This window comes from Crassostrea angulata, chromosome 5 (assembly GCF_025612915.1).
Source record: "Crassostrea angulata isolate pt1a10 chromosome 5, ASM2561291v2, whole genome shotgun sequence".
NCBI classification, from domain to species: Eukaryota; Metazoa; Mollusca; class Bivalvia; order Ostreida; family Ostreidae; genus Magallana; species Magallana angulata.
The window spans coordinates 58,692,512-58,716,116 of NC_069115.1; the positions used below are offsets into that span (position 1 = coordinate 58,692,512).

The 23,605-nt window shown below is 34.1% G+C and overlaps 1 protein-coding gene across 1 annotated transcript; it reads left to right on the forward strand.

The window, feature by feature from the left end:
• The first annotated feature begins 4,686 nt into the window (after window positions 1–4,686).
• LOC128184265 (mucin-16-like) lies at window positions 4,687–13,204 on the forward strand. Its single transcript, XM_052853694.1, has 6 exons — window positions 4,687–4,941; window positions 5,601–5,706; window positions 6,045–6,181; window positions 8,582–9,008; window positions 9,364–9,444; window positions 9,532–13,204. The coding sequence occupies exons 2-6, from the start codon at window positions 5,610–5,612 to the stop codon at window positions 11,619–11,621; spliced, it is 2,832 nt and encodes a 943-aa protein (XP_052709654.1). The 5' UTR covers window positions 4,687–4,941; window positions 5,601–5,609; the 3' UTR covers window positions 11,622–13,204.
• Window positions 13,205–23,605: the final 10,401 nt, after the last annotated feature.

Genomic DNA, 23,605 nt, shown 5'->3' on the forward strand with positions numbered 1-23,605 from the left:
AAAATTGTTAAGTTTTTGATCTCTTTTTTAAAAATAAGTTTTCAATTGGAATAGTAAGAGTCTAAAGAAAACTGGTTTAACATGAATCACTTTATGAAAAGGATAAATGTTCTATTTTTATTTACTACACATGCACCTTCACAGCAAGCAAAGTTAATCAGGCATTATACCGAAAAACATTTAAGTGAATTTAATTTTAATATGCTTTCTGATACATGTTTTGAAGGTTATGAGCATTTCACTAAACTATTAACTAAAAAAAATATACTACAATTTTTTTCCTCCTTTATCATGTAAATGACTCTTGTTACAAAAAGCTACATTGAGGCACGTGGCCAGTATACTAATTAAGTGCAGTGACCTCTTACCAGAGAATAAAGATTAGACAGAGACGGTTTGAATTGTGAATAAAGTACACAATTATATGATATATATCATTGTCCTAACCAATATTATGTCAGTCCAAACAAGCCCTTGTTGTAAGCGAAACAGAATCATAACACATGGTTTTGATTGAATTTTCTCAGCGTTGGTTTTTCCTCACTGTTTTGTATATGAATGTTGGTTTTGTTTTCAGGTTTTGAATAAATTATGAATACATTAAAGACACGTCAAGTGATAGAGGTCACATCTAGTTTCATCAGTTGTAAGGAGATACTTTGCCCAGAAGGTGTAATGGATTTAGCCGAGTGAGCCTTACAGCTGTAAAGGTGAGATACATTATTGTATCATAATATATCTTAAAGCATCAATAGCTGTAATTTTCTTATTAAACATAAGTGTAAAATTGTAATTTATTGCTAAAATAACAAAAATAATGTGCTTTATTAAAATAGTGTTGGACATATTTCAATGGGAAAGCTTAATACAAGCTTTTATGTAAGCGAAATACATTTATGACGTCCGTTTATTAATGGTTGCCTAGATATTATTAAGGGCAGGGATAAATATGCAGTTTGTTTTAATCTTTAAACGCATACTTTATAAGCAAGATGAATACAACAGTACATATTTGAACTAAGTTAAATTCTGGAAAAGTTATAAAAACAAATCACATTACTTAAGTGACTTTTTATACAAATATATGCGTTATGTTTCGATTATTATGCTATCCAAGTTGTTAGATGTGTTAAATATAAAAGGATATACTAAAAATTCTGCATATGTCAGCAGAAGGACTTCTCAAAATACCAAAAAGTAAATTTATTTTCAAAATAATTGTTTGTAAATTGTACCTTTAGTTGATATTAAATTATTACATTTGTTATGTCTTTTCCGTTTATGATAAAAAAAAAACCGAATTATATACAAATTTTGCTGTAAACAAAACCAGTTGATTAATAGGAGTTAAGTTTATTTATTACATTTTATCAATAAAATACAATTTGTATCTTTGTTAGCAATAAATCATAATGGTTTCATCAATTTAACAATCTTTGCAAATCAAAACCGTTGGGATTTTTTTACGTTCCATATACAAGTATATGTAAAACATACGTTAAACATACGTGAATCATATGTTGCACATCGCTATGTAATACTCTTTTAAAGGGGCATATTCACGATTTTGGTAAAAATTTATTTTCCCGTTTGTTGTGTTTTCAGTGATCCAGTTAGGCATTTGTAAGAGTCATCCAAAATTTGAGAGCCAGTCATTGAGTTAAAATCAAGATACAGAGCTCTTAACTTTTTGTTATGTAAACAAGGCTCAAGTCATGCTTTTGTTTACAATGTGAATATTGAAAAGAAAATTCAATTTTAGACCTTGAATGAATGTGACAAACTCTAGGAACTACTTTTATTTTCAAAGCGAATAAACAGACATAAAATCAGCTTAAAAAAGAACTTTTACCGGTATATTGAACAATTGTAAACAAAACATGGCACGAACCTTGTTTAGATATTAAAGAATTGTGAGCTCTGTATCCTGCTTATAACTTTACGACTGACACTTTAATGTTGGTTGATCATTAGAAGTGCATTCCCAAGCATTGTAAACAATAGATATAGAACAAATTGACCAAACTCGTGACCATCCCCTTTAAAATAGAAAAGTAAATATAAATTTTGCTTGAAAACATATTCGTAGCTATAACCCCATAAAAAAACAAAGTGTGTACAGAGAATATGTCTTTCAGTTGTCTTTAAGTTGAAAGTTTTACAGTTTTTTGGAAAAAGTTGCTCTTCAATAAATTGTTATGCCATAAATCATCCAAAAACCGAGATTTTTATGAATATATATATATATATTAGCTGTTGTTAATAAAAAACTTTTAAAAAAAAAACCAACAAAAACAAAACAAAACAATTTAACAAAAGATAATAGTATGTAATTTAAGATAGACCCATACATGTATCTCAAGTGGACTATACACTGAGCAAGGTAATTACTTTAAATCAATGAACACCATGTTTCATATAGTCTTACAGAAAAAGATTTTTTAATCAAGATTGTTTTCAATCAAAGATTGTTTCTGTAGAATAAAGCCTTATGAAAACATTTGAATTGAAAAACTGATTTTTAATTTTATTTTTTCACTTTAAAAACAATACCCATTTACAAATGCCAAATATCCCGGTTACTAGGAAAGCTAGCATTCAAAATGATAACGTTGTCCATTGTATCTTTTAGAAAAATAATGTAGTTTTAACTAAAAAAAAATCTGTCTACAACAATTTTCTCGCCACTTGTCTTGATTAAGCAGACATTACTGTGTTAATAAAGAATACCAATGCAACATCTAGAAAAACAAGATAAGGAATATGTATGAAAATGTGAATTCAACCACAACCTGCTTAACAATTTTGTATGCAGCAATCTCTTATTTTTATTTGTCAAAGACTCGAATTAAAAAAACATCCAAGATGTGTCTGTTGTGACCTTTCAAACGAAGATATTTTAAACATCTAATTTTTGATTTGGATAAATTCAAATGTATGTGGCACAATATTAACGCGGCTTTGGTTTTTATTATTGATTGAAAACATGTTGTAATTTATCTTTTTGGATATATGAATTAAAAATGAGACGTACATTTAGAGTGAAAAACGATTTTCAAGATATAAAAATAAGAAAAATTTGTTAGAAAAATCTTTATATATGGACATATATATCATATTATACTTTTCAAAAACGACAATGTTTAATATTACAGTAATACGACTTACAGATCTGTTATAAAATACTTTGGTTTTGGTTGTAGAAAAAGGACTAAATTTTTAACAAAACATACAATCTAGGAAAGTGAACCTCTTCATACGACACCGTTAAGGAATGTTTTGATTTCCTTGAAACAAATTAAAAGCAAAACCGGTATAGATAGATTATAATTTTAAAAGAGGGTTTTTGACATCTGTTCTGAAAACTATTTTCATTATTCGGAAATCAGTTAATGAATATTGATGCCATTATAGCTCTGTAGTGTGTGACTGACGTCTGTAGAGTTAATTAAACACTGTACCTGTATCTTGCTGCCCTTTCGATCTCTTCACGGTGTCGTGTCTCTCTGGTCGCCATGTCTATATTTCTGTATTTGCGTATCAGCCTTAATGTTTCCGTCTGTTTGATAGCTTATTATCTGTTTTTTTAGTAGTTGGTCTTTAATAGGAATCCTGTTCATAAATTGTATCAATAGATATTAAGAAAGGGAAAATCATTTGAAATTGTTTTATTTAATTTTACTTTATGCGTCTTTTGAGCATTAGTAATTGTTGATGAAACTCCGATGAATGGTCCATAAAACACAAACAACAAATAAGATAAATGGATCGTTTATATTCATAAGATATAAGTTTATATTTGTCAATCTGAGTTTAAAGATACAAACATGTGATAAATCATGCAGTCAAGAATACCACCTTGTAATGCGCCGACATTAATAATAGACAAACCTCAACAAATCATACACATTGTTGAAATTGTTATTTTAATGAATTTCCATACCATTTTGCGAATCTCTCTCTCTCTCTCTCTCTCTCTCTCTCTCTCTCTCTCTCTCTCTCTCTCTCTCTTCATTACACACACACACACACACATGAAATTTTGATCATTAATACTTTTTTAGTGTCTCTGTCATATACCAAATCTAAGATAATAGGTATATTTTTATAAGATAATGCTGAAAAAGTTGCAGTCATATACACGAGAATATATCCGTGAACATTAATTCAATGTTTTAATTATCTCACAGAACCGTTTTGTAAAATGTAATAATTTGCAAATGATCACGGATATGTTGCAAAAGCTGCTCCCACCTAAACCACTAAGGACTTCTCACCCCACCGAATCGCATCCATACATCATGTCCTGGCGTCGATGAATGCGGAATTCTTATAATTTTCATTTATAAAACAAAAATTCGTATAACATCTTTTCAAGAATTATATTTTATAAAAGTCACTTATGCTATGAAAACAATTAAAGGAGACATATAATACTTACATGTATTTTAAAAAGATAGTAGTTATCATGAAACATGGTTAAAAGCACATGTAATTTATTTTAGGGTTTGGCAATGATAAAGCGAACCAGTCTGTTATAAACCTACACGATGGTCTAAAATGTGAACAATCCTTTAATGATGTAATTTTAATTTATTATAAATGTTAAACTACATTAATTTCATGTGTCCTCATTTTGATATCATCCCTGAATACAGTCGGGAAATAAATCAAGCGCCATATAAAAGTCGAGTCAGGTCATTAGCTAGCCCCAGTCATTAGTGGTCCTTATTATTTCGTATACACGTGACCTGAGCAGAATTTAATTTGGAGAGTGAATGTAATGTTTGGACCGTAAATAAGCCAGGCTTTCACTTTCTGACAGTCCACATCATGGGAATTCATAGATAAGCATCACCCTAAAGCACCAAATTAAACCGGAATATTAAGTCGTTGTAATTCTGTATTTTATAGTTCTTCTTCTGGAATTACCACTCTAAGGTACGTGGAAGTTTTTTTTTCCTGTTCAAAACCTTGTAGTTTCTCAACAACATGAAAATATGTGGATATTACTACTCACAGCTCATACGTAAGTTCAACATAGTTTAGCTTTTAATTCCCAATGATTATTTTTATTGTCTGGTATAAGTTCCATAAGTTAACTGATGAATTTAGTTCATAAAGAAATCAACAAGTTAGGCATATAAATTATGATGAATACAATTATGACATAATTACAAAAACAGGTGTTTCCTTTGAATTTAAATGAGAATATTTTAAGGTTCCGGATTTCGGTAAAAAAATATTTTTGTGGTACACAATGAATCAGAAGCGCGCGAGGTTTACACGGTTCTTTCCAAAATTAGAAAAATCAATGAATAAAATTAAACAAGTTTTCTTCAAAGGTCGCCAAAGCAAGAATAATTATCACCACTTTTGCAAAATTCAAAACCACTCTTGTAGAAGAACCACATCCGGCAAATTCTTGCCACAGGGTTCAAAATAAAGTAGAAAGACTACAGAAGTAGCTTAATCCTCTCTGTCTGTCTGACTCCACTATTGGCTCTTTACTCCGTGTTGTGTGCAAAGTTTGATGGATCCCCTGTGATTGTGGTTCGTGACTTTTCCCATTAACACGGTGTGTGGTGTGTTCATTCTAGGTATGAAAGATGAACCTGAATAGCAACATCAGATCTCTGTGGCGTACCGTCTTCTTGATCCCAAGTCTGCTGCTTCTATGTGAGACTGCAAGTATTGGAGAGAAATGTAAGTCATTTAATATTGTTCAACATCAATTTCTTTAATTATTCATTTTGAGTAATAAAAAAGAACAGTTATACCAAAATAGCAAGATTTCTTCGAAATAACACAGTTTTTTCTTCTACTTGAAAGACAAACACGTACATTCTCATAATAAAACCTTCTTAATATTCCTTTTTTATTCATATTATTCAAATAGTTATTATATTTTAATACTTAAAAATTTAAGGCTATTACTTTTTATTAAAGAATTAAGCTGTTGCTGCGTAAAGGTGAAAAAATCCTGTCACTGTTCTGTTAACATTTTGCACATATTCTCTAATTTTATTTTATTTTATTTTAAGCGCCTTGTAACCCTACTGTAGACATTGTATTTATGCTGGATGGTCAGTCTAGCGTCAGCTCCAGAGATTTCCAGAAACAGAAGGATTTCATCCGGAATATCTTGGAGAGACATGAATCCCCTGCTAGAGCCGTGCAGGTAAACAGGGGTAGCTAGGATGTGTAGGGGTAAACAAGGGTAGGTAGGATGTGTAGGGGTAAACAAGGGGAGCTAGGATGTGTAGGAGTAAACAAGGGTAGATAGGATGTGAAGGGGTAAATAAGGGTAGCTAGGATGTGTACAGGTGAACAAGGGTAGCTAGGATGTGTAGGGGTAAACAAGGGTAGGTAGGATGTGTACAGGTAAACAAGGGTAGGTAGGATGTGTAGGGGTAAACAAGGGTAGCTAGGATGTGAAGGGGTAAACAAGGGTAGGTAGGATGTGTAGGGGTAAACAAGGGTAGGTAGGATGTGTAGGGGTAAACAAGGGTAGCTAGGATGTGTAGGGGTAAACAAGGGTAGCTAGGATGTGAAGGGCTAAACAAGGGAAGCTAGGATGTGTAGGGGTAAACAAGGGTAGGTAGGATGTGTAGGGGTAAACAAGGGTATGTTGGATGTGTACAGGTAAACAAGGGTAGCTAGGATGTGTACAGGTAAACAGGGGTAGCTAGGATGTGTACAGGTAAACAAGGGTAGGTAGGATGTGTAGGGGTAAACAAGGGTAGGTAGGATGTGTACAGGTAAACAAGGGTAGGTAGGATGTGTAGGGGTAAACAAGGGTAGCTAGGATGTGAAGGGGTAAACAAGGGTAGGTAGGATGTGTAGGGGTAAACAAGGGTAGGTAGGATGTGTAGGGGTAAACAAGGGTAGCTAGGATGTGTAGGGGTAAACAAGGGTAGCTAGGATGTGAAGGGCTAAACAAGGGAAGCTAGGATGTGTAGGGGTAAACAAGGGTAGGTAGGATGCTCATTGATGTATAAAACTTACTGGACACTTTTTTTTTGTGTACTTTGTACGCTGTATTTGTTTGTCTTTTACCTGAGATCATTAGTCACAAATGGCTACCTGTTACAAAAAAGTTTTAACCTGCCCTTTTTGGAATTTTAAAAAATAAAACTAATTGCGTCTTTGTTTTAATCACGAACATATTTATACGTCAACGTTAGACATTTTACTCCTAGTTGTGCAGTCCAATGATGAAACCTTTTCAATAAGGTGTATTTTACCAAAACAAAAATTAAAAGGTAACAAAATAACGAAAACACTTTTTACTTGTTTTTTTGTTTGTTATTGTGACCCAATTAATGAATTTGTAAATAGGAAAGCAGATTTTCTTTATTCAAATGAAGAATTCAATCATTCTTCACAGAATAGTGTACTGAATTTCATTGATGCAGTTAAGATTAAGATATCTCTTTACAAACAGGTATATTTACGCTGTTTGTACACAACTCCCATTAATCAAACTCCATCTGCTGCGACTAAATAAGGCAATCTGTCAAGTAGAAGTGAAACAATGTAATGGGGACCCAGTGAGGCCTGGGACAATACACGGGCTTTACCTCACTAAATAAATAACAGACAACAAGCTTTTTTTTAACTGCTGTCATGGAATACTTGTTGTTGTGACTTATTACAAGTTGTAACTTCTTTCCTGCTTGGCTTGTTTAATGGTCAAGTGTTGAATTTTGTTTCAAGTGGCCATCTTGTTTTATATTTTAGCTAAGTCTCTCTCTCTCTCTCTCATAAAAATTCAGAACACATTTGTGTTCTATGTCAGTTAAATATTAACATTTCTTTCGTTTTGCCAACATTTGATAAACGAAAGTGACCCCTGACCTCACAATATATTACAGACGATCGGAGTGACCCATTAGATGGCGCTGGATAATATTAAGATGGTAACAGACAGATCGTATACATAATGATTAACACTGCATAACGAATTAGTTTCACATAATCTATAGATTCTCATTTCAATCAGTTAATTAGGACGGACGTGAATTAATGTTTAGCCAACTTTGTCATTCCGCTCACGCGGTGTATTGCGGAGGTTCGAACACGTTTAGGAGATAATAGATTTCTTTTGTCTTTGATTCTGAGCTTATTAACATTGATTATTGCTGTACTTTCATATTTTTGGAATACTAAACATGTGTCGATATACTGAAATATTAATAGAGGATGCTATATCGAAATGTCTGCATGTTAAATTATGGAGAGGTCGATCTAGGTGTCATATGAAAAGGATTATTTTTACGAGAATTATTTATGCAAATTCGGGGTAATTGTCTGTAACAAGAACATTACGTGAGATATTTTAAAGTTTAGTTTTTAATTTATGTTTAGAATGCGTATGCATGTCAATGAGGCGGAAAAACAGAGTGAAGTTTGACTTGATTAGACATTCTCCTATTTATGGCCACAGTCTATCTCTGTCTCAAATCTAACAATCAATGACTGCTTTAGATTTGCATTATGAAACATATATACAACTTTTGAACACCTTTTAAAGTTCTCTGTGAAACTAACGTTAAAAATCAAATTTATCTCTTTTTAGATTGGCTTCGTTGTCTGTGGTAACGGTAATGTCAGCACGAGTGGATTCCGGTCCTCTACATTTGACGTGCTTGAAAATGTCAGAAAACTGGAGAAACCCTCTTCTGACAAGACACCTAAACGAACAGACCAATGCATCAGGGCCATTAACACCGTCTTCTCTCTTGGTGGCAGGGAAGGAGTGAAGAAAATCGCTGTCCTATTAATCGGCGAGGACAACTCCTGGAGCGATAAGGCAACCAAGGCCCACGTACAGGAAGCCAAGGATAACCACGTGTCCATACTTGTAATCACCACTGGCAACAAGAACTTTACCAGGCTACACTCTCTCCGAAACATCGCCAGTGACGACGGAAAATTCTTTGTGCTGACTTCCTTCAAAGGACTCCAACCGTTATCAAACGATCTCTCCACGGGGTCGTGTTTGCGTGAGTGATCTCTGCTTTTTGAAAAAAAATGTTGTACAAATGTACAAAAAATAGGAATATTTAAATACCAATCCCTTACTTGTTAAGTGTTTACCAAGAACACAAAAAATTACCTTACCATTAAGAGTACTTTAACATATTTTTAATCCTGTGTTATGATTAAAGAAATAACCCTTTTGAGAATTCCATATTTACTTTATAGCATTCCCTGTCCCTTTTAATATGTTTTCATTGCATTGATTGCATTGATTTGATTAAAAAGGTTATGGTCGAATCTATCTAAGCAAATATGTCATTCCTTTGCTGTAGGTAATAATTTATGATATCAGGTTGATCATATTATTTTTTTTCGTAGCCATTGCTCTTGATTTTTCCGCCAAAAAAGATAAGACAACTGAGGCACCAGCGACATCACCTAGGCAGGTTTCTATTTCAGGTGAGAATCATTCATCGTTGTTTTCAACATTGCGCAAAAAACATTTTAAGACGACAAGTTGTAACACATTTTGTCCTTACTTTTCAGATGTTCGGTGTCGATCTAGTGGAATCTCAGCTTTTGAAAAGCTGATTCCATTTTTTGGTTGGATCAGAGTGAATTGCGCCAACAATGAGCGTGTTGATTTAATTAAATGCGAGTGTGGAACTAGTCAAACAATCCAGACACAAGGCGAGGATATAACTACATCCTCTCCCAGTGTAACCAAACCTTTTAAAGTCCTAAACAACATTCTAAACACAGCGGTAAAATCCGCCCTAAAGACGCATTCAACAGTGCCCCATCAGACTTCCACCACTTCAGAGGCCCCAGTTGATCCTTCCCCCAACAAAATGACAAGTTCTTTCCAAAAGACACATAGTACCACAGCATCTACATCATTTGACACCACTGTTTCAAAAATAAAATCTACCACTTATCCGGACAATTCAGTTATTTACCAACCAAAGGTCAGCCCTAAAATTGATTTGTCTATATTTTTGCCCCCAGATGAGAAACAAAATCACACAGGAGAACCAAAAACAGATTTTCAAACTCTTTTCAATCTTCTTGATTTTAGCAATTCTTCTAATACGGGTTCAAATAACTCTTCAATGCTTACGGATGACAGCAATATAAATGTTAACGATACTCTCGAGGATAAGATATTAAATTCAGCAATCATATCGTTACTTGATAAAGACATGGAAGAGACGAAAAAAACTTTTGAGAAAAATCTTCAGTCGTCTGTCTCAGTGGAAGAAAAGCAGGGTAAATTGCCTTTTAAAAAACATGATGCGAAACAAAAATCGGAACAAACACCATCGGCAGTGTTACCTCTTGCTTTACCTTCCTCGCTAACCATCATTGATACCGCATTAAAAACTATGTCAAACAACACCCTTTTAGATGAAAAGCAAAACACCACCAAAACAAACGAAACTAATGATAGTAATACCATATCCTCACGAAAGAAATTAATTTCATTGCTTCAAGCTGAAAATTCGATACAAACTAATATCATATCTTTTCTGAAGAATACAACTGCCACTAAGTCGGATATTTTAGACAATTACACACAACCGGATCCATCTTCATCAAACGAAACTGTCATTGAGATTTTGCCCACGGAAAGTGAGGTGATAAAAAACTCTTCGAAGTCCGCTCTTCTGATCAAGTTGCTAAATATGGAAAACACACTTCAATCTAAGCTGATTTCGCTTTTGAATAAAGAAAACTTTTTCCTGGGTCATGCGGATTATGATTATCCAGATCTGCCGACGCTTCCTCCTTTGGTTCCAGATTCTACCACCGCAGCAGGACCAACTGGTGAACACGATTCAACCACACCATCTCTAGAAAATATCACAGTTCCGAGTGATGTCATGGATTTATTCAAAAGTGACAGTGAATTAGAATCTGCAATCGCTATTTTAATGCACGCTAAGAGTGCGGAGCGATCTTCTGGTGTTGATACTCATCTTCCTAGTACTACGCCTCAAATGTCTCAAGTTGAAGATGTTAAGACCGAACCAATGGCTTCTTCACCAGCAACAACATCTTCTCCTCCTATAATCACGTCTGTATACCCAGCCGTGTCTTCTACAAGAGCTTCAGTACCCTTAATTACAGCATCTGAAGTGAACTCTTTAAAACCGTCTCCAACGAAAAGTTTACCGGTTGTCACTACAACGTTACAAATTGTCAGACAACAGGTTCAAAAGTTAGCTCTTCCTCCTCTACCGAGAAAACAGAGGCAGAGAATTAGATTTCCTTTGCGCAGAGGCAACGTAAAACATAGACCCCGCTCCTCTGCGTCATCTAACATGATTTCTAAAATGGAAGAAAAATCAAAGACAAACTTGTCGTCTCAATCAAAAGACGCTCTAGATGCAACAAGGTTGAATGTTACACGACAGAAGACGAAAGCAGTGGTGTCATCGGGTGGACAGGATTTAACATCCAAAGTGACACCATTGCCTAAAACTCAATCACCTTCGTCATTATCAAAAGACTTAAAAGGTAGCAAACCGCCTTCACTCACTGTTGTGCTTAGAAAAGTTGTGAAGAAAGACATGCCATTACCGACACCGAAAGTTGATGACAAAATTAAAAATGGGAAGATCACTGTATTTTAATTATTTGGCCTGTGTGTGCCTTCATAGTTATAGACTCGGGATGAATAGACATTGAAGGTTTCGGGCTCTGATGTACACAGTGTATCAGGGTTTGAAACAAATTAGAAACACTTGAGGGATATTCTGTGTTTTTGTGGACCAAACCTCCTGTGTCCGTGCGTATATATGACAACTGTAGTCTTTTCGTACTAGAGATTTCGTTTTCGGTAACGTACGCAGTAACAGTTTTAAGAAAGAATTTTCTTTTTTGTCAACCATATCATTTTTTCAGACTTGAATGGATTCAGTGGAAGCTTGTACCAACTGTGAACAACTGCTATAGTATATTGGATATTCCCTATTTTTACCGTATACGAGTATTCTGGTTATAATGTTGTTCTGTGGAGGTTTTTAGTTTGGTAGTTAACCCATCCTTATGAAATATAACATGATTTATGGCCATTGATGAAACATACGTACATCATTTTATATAACATATGGCCAGCATTCACACAATTCTTTTGAACTTTAAAGCAGGCATATTGACAATAGTTTGTGTTTCTTCAAACATGGAAACTGATTTAGGAAATAGCAGTTTGCGATCTGATTGTTGATCAAGAGATTAGTTCTAGTATGAATTGAATGTTTTACATTGTAGAGGGGAAAACAATCTTGCAAACACTTTAATCATACGACGTGTTTAACTTTGTGCAGCTGTGACGCAATTTATGTCACATTGATCAGATGTTGATCGGAAACGCTATTTAGAATAATCATTTTATTCTATGAGAGTTTTTACTGAATTCGTTCATAAGTTATTGACCTTATCAAGTTTTGATTTCACTGACATTATTCTTGTAAATAAAACTTATTTGTACGCATCATTAACCATATTAAGGGAGACAATCTTGTTTATATAATATATATACGTGTACAACGATGTGAATGTTATTTATTGTTAGATTATATTTGATTACTATAAAAAATAAATCGTTTTAAAACCTACTTTCTTTCTCAGTAAGCTAATTTACGGTAAGCAATTTTTATAATGAAAGCTAGCGAGTCACGACGGCAATTAAATGAAATTAAGCAACCAAATGTCTATTTGCAAAACATTATACATATTTGTCTTTTGGACTACTGTGTTTAATTTTTATGTTGATGTCACATGACTTCGAGAACGTTTGGTTTGTGGTTGTCGTCATGGTGATCGGAAATTACTAATGACGGCTATGTTTGATGGTTTTGTCGGTTAATTAGCATATTTTTCACGTGTTGGTTCATGTGTGCTGTTTCTTTTTAAGATGATTTGTGTTGACTTCTGATACAGATAGATGATGCTACTAGTAATAAGTGTAAACGTCCATTCTATATTGAACCAATGGCAATTAAAGTAACGGAATTTCTATTTGTGGTAACAGTTATGTCATAATTCAAATATTCTCAACCACATTACATGATTTAAAAAATCAGCCGGTAGGTATTTGTTAATGATAGTGACATTGTGCATATATAACATTTGTAATGCAAAATATAAAAAAAACCTAATAACTTGCATCAGGCCCCTTTCTGCGTCGTTCTGCATACATGATTTAGAATAATAGACGTCGACAAATTATATTTCTGATATATCATATTCAAACATATTTACCTTTTAAATATTTTTGTTGAACTGGTAGGCAGAATTGACAAGTCTATTATTTGTAATGGGTAATCGTTGTATAAAAAACAATAAATATTGACTAAAATCAATTTTTTTGGAATTATACATATAGACTGGAATAATTTCTGTCTTAGATTTTTATACATGGAGAAATGTTCTTCATTTTGAATACACTGTTCTGAACAGAAGATACAAAGACGGTCATATATTTGCTTACTTCGGAAACTTCTATTTTAATGTAAATCGGTAGGGTTCCACAAGTCCATTAGTCCTGGGTACATTTGTAAAGCTTGCTTTTAATATTAATTTCTTTAATGTCTACTGGCAGTTTGTTCAGATTTTTTATCACCAAATTGCCAATTTTTCGCTTATTTGACATATGTACAGTTTATTTATCATTATATCTTCCATAATCAAATGATTTACTGTTAATTTAAGTGAATTTTTCCAGGTGTTTATTCAATCTTGCGTGACCATATAGAAATTCCGAAAACTGACGTTTCCTATGCTTTAAGGTATCTCACTACACCTAGACTTATACGTTTTAAGACACAACATCACAAGATAGCGATTTAAATGTTTTGTTAAACTGTTTGTATCAATCGATTTAGGTGTATATCGTCGTAGCTCAGTGATTTAAGTATTGGGCATCTGGACCGTAGATCATGAGTTCGAATCCGCCTGGAGCTTTTGTTCATGTTAACTAAATTTTTGAAAATGTAATTTTCATCAAAAATTGCACATTTCTTGCGTAATAGACTTAAATACTTCTTATCTATTATGATATCTATCATAACCAAGTCCTATAGTACAATCATGTTTGAAGCATGCATTAATAAGCTTTTTGTGACAAAGAAGACCTCCATTTAATCATCTGGTGGTCAGTGGATCACAAAAGGACCATATAATACTCTTCCTAATGATAATATCGATATTACGTTAAATGTTTGTAGTTATTGGTAACTGATCTTAAAAATATAAATATAATGCTATTTATATTTAACAGTTTCTTATCAAACCAACTTTCGCGGTTACCCCCTCCCCCTTTCACTAATCAGGATTTGGAGGATTGGCATTATTGGTTTTTTTCTCTTTTTTCAGTTATGAAAAATCCCCCCCACCGCCTTTTTTTTAAAAAATGTGCTTCCTTTGTGTGTGAGAAGAATCAATTAATGATGTTCATAGCATAAATGAATTTTAGATTGTAGTATTATAGTACAGGGATAATCTAGTACAGAGATTATAGTACATCTAGTACAAAGATGGGTTACACTCTCTTTATCTCAGATTGTAGTACATCTAGTACAGAAAAGAGCTGTACTCTGTTTATCTCAGATTATAGTACATCTAGTACAGAGATGGGTTACACTCTCTTTATCTCAGATTGTAGAACATCTAGTACAGAGATGGGTTGCACTCTGTTTATTTTATTTTGTAGTACATCTAGTACAGAGATGAATTATACTAAGTGTATCTCAGATTGTAGTACATCTAGTACAGAGATGGGTTGCACTCTGTTTATTTTATTTTGTAGTACATCTAGTACAGAGATGAATTATACTAAGTGTATCTCAGATTGTAGTACATCTAGAACAGGGATGGGTTACACTCTGTTTAACTCAGATTGTGGTACATCTAGTACAGAGATGGATTACACTGTGTATCCCAGATTGTAGTACATCTAGTACAGAGATGGATTACACTGTGTATCCCAGATTGTAGTACATCTAGTACAGAGATGGGTTACACTGTGTATCCCAGATTGTAGTACATCTAGTACAGAGATGGGTTACACTGTGTATCCCAGATTGTAGTACATCTAGTACAGAGATGGGTTACACTCTCTTTATCTCAGATTGTAGTACATCTAGGACAGATATGGGTTACACTCTGTTTATCTCAGATTGTGGTACATCTAGTACAGAGATGAGTTACACTCTGTTTATTTCACATTGTTGTACATTTAGTACAGAGATGGGTTACACTCTGTTTATCTCAGATTGTGGTACATCTAGTACAGAGATGAGTTACACTCTGTTTATTTCACATTGTTGTACATTTACTACAGAGATGGGTTACACTCTGTTAAGCTCAGATTGTGGTACATCTAGAACAGAGATGGGTTACACTCTGTTTATCTCAGATTGTAGTACATCTAGTACAGAGTTGAGTTATATTCTGTTTATTTCACATTGTTGTACATTTACTACAGAGATGGGTTACACTCTGTTTATCTCAGATTGTAGTACATCTAGTACAGAGATGGGTTGCACTCTGTTTATTTTATTTTGTAGTACATCTAGTACAGAGATGAATTATACTAAGTGTATCTCAGATTGTAGTACATCTAGAACAGGGATGGGTTACACTCTGTTTAACTCAGATTGTGGTACATCTAGTACAGAGATGGATTACACTGTGTATCCCAGATTGTAGTACATCTAGTACAGAGATGGGTTACACTGTGTGTCCCAGATTGTAGTACATCTAGAACAGAGATGGGTTACACTCTGTTTATCTCAGATTGTAGTACATCTAGTACAGAGGTGAGTTATATTCTGTTTATTTCACATTGTTGTACATTTACTACAGAGATGGGTTACACTCTGTTTATCTCAGATTGTAGTACATCTAGTACAGAGATGGGTTACACTCTGTTTATCTCAGATTGTAGTACATCTAGTACAGAGGTGAGTTATATTCTGTTTATTTCACATTGTTGTACATTTACTACAGAGATGGGTTACACTCTGTTTATCTCAGATTGTAGTACATCTAGTACAGAAATGGGTTGCACTCTGTTTATCTTATTTTGTAGTACATCTAGTACAGGGATGAATTATACTAAGTGTATCTCAGATTGTAGTACATCTAGAACAGGGATGGGTTACACTCTGTTTAACTCAGATTGTGGTACATCTAGTACAGAGATTGATTACACTGTGTATCCCAGATTGTAGTACATCTAGTACAGAGATGGGTTACACTGTGTATCCCAGATTGTAGTACATCTAGTACAGAGATGGGTTACACTCTCTTTATCTCAGATTGTAGTATTATAGTACAGAGATAATCTAGTACAGAGATGGATTACACTGTGTATCTCAGATTGTAGTACATCTAGTACAGAGATGGGTTACACTGTGTATCCCAGATTGTAGTACATCTAGTACAGAGATGGGTTACACTCTCTTTATCTCAGATTGTAGTACATCTAGGACAGATATGGGTTACACTCTGTTTATCTCAGACTGTGGTACATCTAGTACAGAGATGAGTTACACTCTGTTAAGCTCAGATTGTGGTACATCTAGAACAGAGATGGGTTACACTCTGTTTATCTCAGATTGTAGTACATCTAGTACAGAGGTGAGTTATATTCTGTTTATTTCACATTGTTGTACATTTACTACAGAGATGGGTTACACTCTGTTTATCTCAGATTGTAGTACATCTAGTACAGAGATGGGTTGCACTCTGTTTATTTTATTTTGTAGTACATCTAGTACAGAGATGAATTATACTAAGTGTATCTCAGATTGTAGTACATCTAGAACAGGGATGGGTTACACTCTGTTTAACTCAGATTGTGGTACATCTAGTACAGAGATGGATTACACTGTGTATCCCAGATTGTAGTACATCTAGTACAGAGATGGGTTACACTCTGTTTATCTCAGATTGTGGTACATCTAGAACAGAGATGGGTTACACTCTGTTTATCTCAGATTGTAGTACATCTAGTACAGAGGTGAGTTATATTCTGTTTATTTCACATTGTTGTACATTTACTACAGAGATGGGTTACACTCTGTTTATCTCAGATTGTAGTACATCTAGTACAGAGATGGGTTGCACTCTGTTTATTTTATTTTGTAGTACATCTAGTACAGAGATGAATTATACTAAGTGTATCTCAGATTGTAGTACATCTAGAACAGGGATGGGTTACACTCTGTTTAACTCAGATTGTGGTACATCTAGTACAGAGATGGATTACACTGTGTATCCCAGATTGTAGTACATCTAGTACAGAGATGGGTTACACTCTGTTTTTCTCAGATTGTAGAACATCTAGAACAGAGGTGAGTTACATTCTGTTTATCTCAGATTGTGGTACACTAGTACAGAGATGAGTTACACTATGTTTATCTCAGTTTGAAGTACATTTAGTACAGAGATGAGTTACACTCTGTTTATATCAGTTTATAGTACATCTAGAACAGAGATGTGTTACACTCTGTTTATCTACGATTGTAGTACATCTAGTACAGAGATGTGTTACATTCTGTTTATCTCAGATTGTAGTACATCTAGTACAGAGATGTGTTACATTCTGTTTATCTCAGATTGTAGTATTATAGTACAGAGATAATCTAGTACAGAGATCGTAGTACATCTAGTACAGAGATGATTTTAAACATTTTTAAAAAGCAACACATTTTTTAATGTTTAAATATGCCATCCTTACACGTTTCATTTGTGGAGAGAAGACCCAGAGACAACAAAATCATTTAAAAACAGCTGTAAATAAGTAGGATTTTGAATCAATCCCGTCGTTTTGCTTTATTTACACCCATATTATTATTATTATGATAAAACCTTCTGCATTTCAAGCATTTTTCCATCCATTTCACATCCAACAGAAACCAAATAATGGTTATAATTCAAAAAATTTGCAAAATTATCGATAAAATTTTCACTCTCCTTGTGCGCTCAGATTCTTGTCAATTCGACATCTTAAGCGCCTCACTTTCAGTTATCACAACAGAAACTCTGTTTTCATGCAAAGCGGGGCAACTCAAAAGAACGAAATACCTATTTCATAATGATGGTTATGTAAAATATAAAATATCTCTTTTGAAATACATTTCACAAATGACTCTTCATTATATATGATTTTTTGGTGTGTTCTTCATAAAATGTGGAAAAATTGCATGGCTTATAGAACCGTTTTAACAAGAGCTTGGACTTTGGGTATTTGTGTCAAACAACAATATTTGTGACGTAGGCATGTCTATTTCATCGCTGGTTAATCAGCCATGGTTCTGATATCTATGGCACGCCAAATTCACAAAAATGAGATAATCATAGTTTCACAGCAATAGACTATGTTCATCGATTGTAACCTGTAGTGTACAGACAAAAAACTACAGTTTACGACGATTATCTATATTTCACATCTGTAAACCATAGCTATGTTTCAGAAGTGTTAAACTATAATTTACACTAATAAATACCATTTGCTATTGCAAAACATATTATATCTGATTGTCACAGGATTAATTATTTTAGCTACCCCTAGACATGATAAGTGTGAAACTATGATTAACAACTCTTATCCATAGTTAACGAATGCAAATTATAGTTTACAGATTATCAGCAAAATCTATCGTTAACGTTATTCGCAGACAGATAAATTTAGATTATCTTTCGTAAACTATAGCTTTCAACCGTTAAATACATTGCTTTGCAGATGAAAACTATTGTTCACGGATCGTTGATATTAGTTAATGAATCGTAACCTATAGTTAACAATTAACTATTGTTAACTATAGTTAAGCGTCCATAAACTATAGTTAACAGTCGATTAACTTAATTTATCATATGTGAAACTTTATTTAACGTCGTTAATCTCTATTTCACATATGTAAACAATAGTAAACGCGATGATCTATGTTTCAGAATTGTAAAACTATAATTTACACTGAAAACTACCATTTGTGATTGCAAAACATTATTCATCTGATAAATATACATGTAATTCAAGATTTACAAATCTTTACTTTAGTTAAAGAAATTAAAGTATATTTTAGGGATTCGAATGTATATTTATCGATCAGCAAAATCTATTGTTAAAGTTATTTGCAGACAGATAAACTTAGATCATTCGTAAACTATAGTTTACAACCGTTGTATATATTGTTTTATTAATAGCCGATAAACCTAATTTATGAAATGTGAAACTATGGATATGTTTAGCTCATTTTCGTTAATTTGGCGTGTCATTAGCCGGTTTATTTGATGTGCTTATATGGTAATCGTACATGTAATTCTAACTTTTAAGGAGGCGGCGCATCAGGCGGGGATCCAGATATATATCAACAAGATTTGTCTGGATTTTGAACTAAGACTACGCAATCGGTGTATATTTTTGAAAAAAGCGTCATTTCTAACTTGTTTTGATAAAAGAAATATATATAGCTATATATTTACATTTTCCAGTGTCTTTGCCTGTGATAACACTACGTATCGATTTTGTACTATGTAACCCATAATACAAATGACGCCAAATTGAGGCGCCAGCAGGATTTGCTTATTTATATTTAAATATTTAATCGAACGATGGCTAAAAATTATATAAATATAAGTAATAAGGAATCATTCTTTGAATATTATGAGGTGATAATTTCGGTGGGGGCGTGATCAAATCTATCATAAAGCCCTTCGGGCTTTATTGGATTTGATCACGCCCCGACCAAAATTATCACCTCATAATACTCAAGGAATGATTCCTTATTCCTTATAGAGTTTCGTCCTACCGAAAGTCCAAAGTCTTGTTTAAATGGTTCTAAATTTAAAATTTGCATCGTAGGAACTATAATAATCCAGAGCCAAATCGGCCTCCTGCTCTGGAAAAATTCTTACAAATTATCGACTTAATTTTGGGAAATTTGGGTCCGAACATATGAAAGGTCAAATCGTGGGTTTATTATTTGATCCCGGTAATAATGCACTTGTGGGCGCAGCACCACAGGGGCTAGGATGTCGGAGTGCAGTTCTTAGTTATTCCCGAAGACAAAATTATTTAAAATTGATTTAATCTCATGTGCGTTTCTGAAATCGCAACGAATGATTTTTAGGTCAAAAATGTTAACACTGTGTACTTTATAAAAGAGCTTTTTAATGTACATATATTATGAGTTTTTTAACGTGAACAGCTATAACATCAAGGAACCGCACGATCCGACAACCCATCTTCCCTTTGAGTCAAGGGTTTCTGATTCGCTCCGATCTACATAAATGTTTATGTAATGCTATGTACTTGGGAAGATGCCGACAGGTTTGGACATTTGGCATACCTCGGCCGATTGCAATTAGATGAAATACGAATTGGCCGAGGTGTGCCGAGTGGTCGTTTCAAAATAACTATCAGAGCAAACCACAATCTAAACCACAATTCGGCCAATCAGATTCGTCCATTTAGGCCCTATCAGGTTCAAAAAGCATATTCAGTTTTTTAAAGATGCCCTATTAAACGTTAGGTATTTTGATAGACTTTATGCAAAGTACATTTTATATGAAGACATTCTATAATGATCTCAGGTAAGCAGCAAGTTTCATGATACGGGGGGGGGGGGGGGGGGGGGTAGTTTATACTGGTATTCCTACAGTGATGCATAATGATGCAAACGGCTGATCTTTAGAAATAATTTATCAGAGAATTCACACAAAAGGGGGGAGGGGGGCAGGCAGAACCCCGGGGAGTCACCCGGACAAAAACTCGGGCGGAGCGGTCCATAAAGATTTCTTATCCAAAGAACTGCACGATACGATACGAAGATTGTTATAAACTGTAATATTGTATGGTTTATGATTAACTTGAATGTAATTGCATGTTTAATAATTAGATGAACTTATTCCAGCACCAGAGTCGGATAGCCCAGTACTTCCTTCCGGCAGAACGTCGACACTGCCTAAAATCGACCATCAGTGGGTATCTATGGAACGCCATAGCTGCCTTATGTGCCTATTTCATGTGAGGATGGTGCTTTATTATATTATGCTGTGGTTATTTCATGTGAAGATGGTGCCTTATTATATGAAGGTGGTGCTTTATTATATGAAGATGGTGCTTTTTTATATGAAGATGGTGCTTTATTATATGAAGGTGGTGCTTTTGTATATGAAGATGGTGCTTTATTATATGAAGGTGGAGCTTTATTATATGAAGATGGTGCTTTATTATATGAAGATGGTGCTTTATTATATGAAGGTGGTGCTTTTTTATATGAAGATGGTGCTTTATTATATGAAGGTAAAGCTTTATTATATGAAGATGGTGCTTTATTATATGAAGATGGTGCTTTTTTATGTGAAGGAGCTTTTTTATGTGAAGACGGTGTTTTATTATATGATGGTGCTTTTTTATATGATGGTGCTTTTTAATGTGAAGGTGGTCACTCGGAACTCCTCCTATTTTTGAATACTGGGTTAACCATTTATGTATTATCTCGAAATATTGAAAGTAAAACAGAAAATTGATGCGATCAAAATCCATTTGATACACTATTGCTAGTTCCTCTTTTTTCTAGCACAATTATTGGTATATAAGCTATCGAGAAGATCTAGCTGTGTACGACTTTACCCCAACCGAACTTACATCTATTAAGTGACAACTATATAATGACGGAATATTACAAGAATTAAAGCCTAGTAACGTTATCCTGAAAAGCAGAAAATTGAATTTAATAATTATTTGTGTTTAAGCGAAGGTTATGCACTAGCAATCTGATTAAAATAAGATCTTTGATCCGCTCTTAATTGGGAGTTGATTTTAATCAACTCTTCTACGCAGTTACTCAGACAAACCGAAAGTGAAACAGTGTTTGGACCTCATCACAAATCATCGCTGCTGACAAGACTTAGTTCTTGAACACAATTGATAAATTCGATGTAATGTATGCTAAAGCATTGTTTTTCAAGGAAACTTATTTATAAATAGCTTGAAAATAGTCAGATTTTAAATGGTACGAACAATTTAGATATTTTTTGTAGTCGTATGTATTCCTACGCCAGAGTTCAATATAGTCTCGTTCAACTCGACGCTCGGCTGTCTCCGTAAATCTCCGACAAGCAGAGAGTCTCAAAACATTGTAAAAATAACAAATAAAGGAACGGATTGAGGATCTGATTTTAAACAGACTGATGCATGCCCTAGGTAATAGGATTTGACTTGAAGATAAAGTAAGGGAAAGTCACAGGGAAATAAAGGTCTACTATACTACATGTATAATATAGCTCAAAGAAGGCCCTTTTATAAGTGGTAAAGGCAAATGTAAAATGTCAAGAAATACTGACAAAATATTGTATTATTCAATTAATCATATATGTCAATTCAGTTGAGATTAAGTCGTACAGTGCAGCTCGTAACATAAATACTTATTATGCTAAAAAAGAGAAACTAGCAATTGTGTATTAAATGGATTTTAACTGTATCAATTTTGTTCTAGTTTCAAAATTTCGAGATAATAAATGTTTAACTCAGTCTTCAAAAATAAAGTTCCGAGTGACCATCTTCACATTAAAAAGCACCATCACATAAAAAAGCACCATCACATAAAAAAGCACCATCTAAAAAAGCACCATCTTCATATAATAAAGCACCATCTTCATATAACAAAGCACCATCATCACATAATAAAGCACCATCTTCATATAATAAGGCACCACCTTCATATAATAAAGCATCATCTTCATATTATAAAACACCATCTTCATATAATAAAGCATCATCTTCACATAAAAAAGCACCATCTTCATATAATAAAGCACCACCTTCATATAATAAGGCACCATCTTCATATAATAAAGCACCATCTTCATATAATAAAGCACCATCTTCACATGAAATAACCACAGCATAATATAATAAAGCACCATCTACAAATAAAATAGCCACATAAGGCAGCTATGGCGTTCCATAGGTATCGGTCACCTTTTTTTAATCCTGGGACGCGAGGCGCTGATCGAACTGGATTTCGGTCGTGTGGCAAAGCTGTAGTACGATCCACCCCAGCCATGTCTGTCCCGAGCTGTGCTGAACAAGCCGGACAACTACTTTGGGCATCGTTTGTTCCTGTGGATGCCACACCACTTACTCCGTGTCCAGCTACTCTGTCTCCATAGCGGTTGTAGCGGAGCGTCGAAAGCTTGGACTTTGGGTAGTTGGTGTCAAACAACAATGTGACGTATGCCTGTCTATTTCAGTGCTGGTTACTCAGCCATTGCTCTTTAAAATCAACAAGATTTGTCTGGCTTTTGAGCTAAGACTACACCATCTATGTATATTTCACTTGAAACCAGAGTCATTTTCAACTTGTTTTGACGCAAGAAATAGATAGCTACGTCCTACTGAAGGTCCAAGGCCTAAATTCAGGTGTCCATCAGAAAACCAGATGTGCTGTGGATGTAGATTCTGTCTACAATATAGCAGCTGAAGTTCTTGTCTGTTTTACCTGTCCGAGTTAGGAAGTTTAACTTCATTTCAAAATTAGGAATTAATCTTATTTTCAACATTGTAAATAATAGTCAAATTGTTCTAAACAAATGTAAATACCTT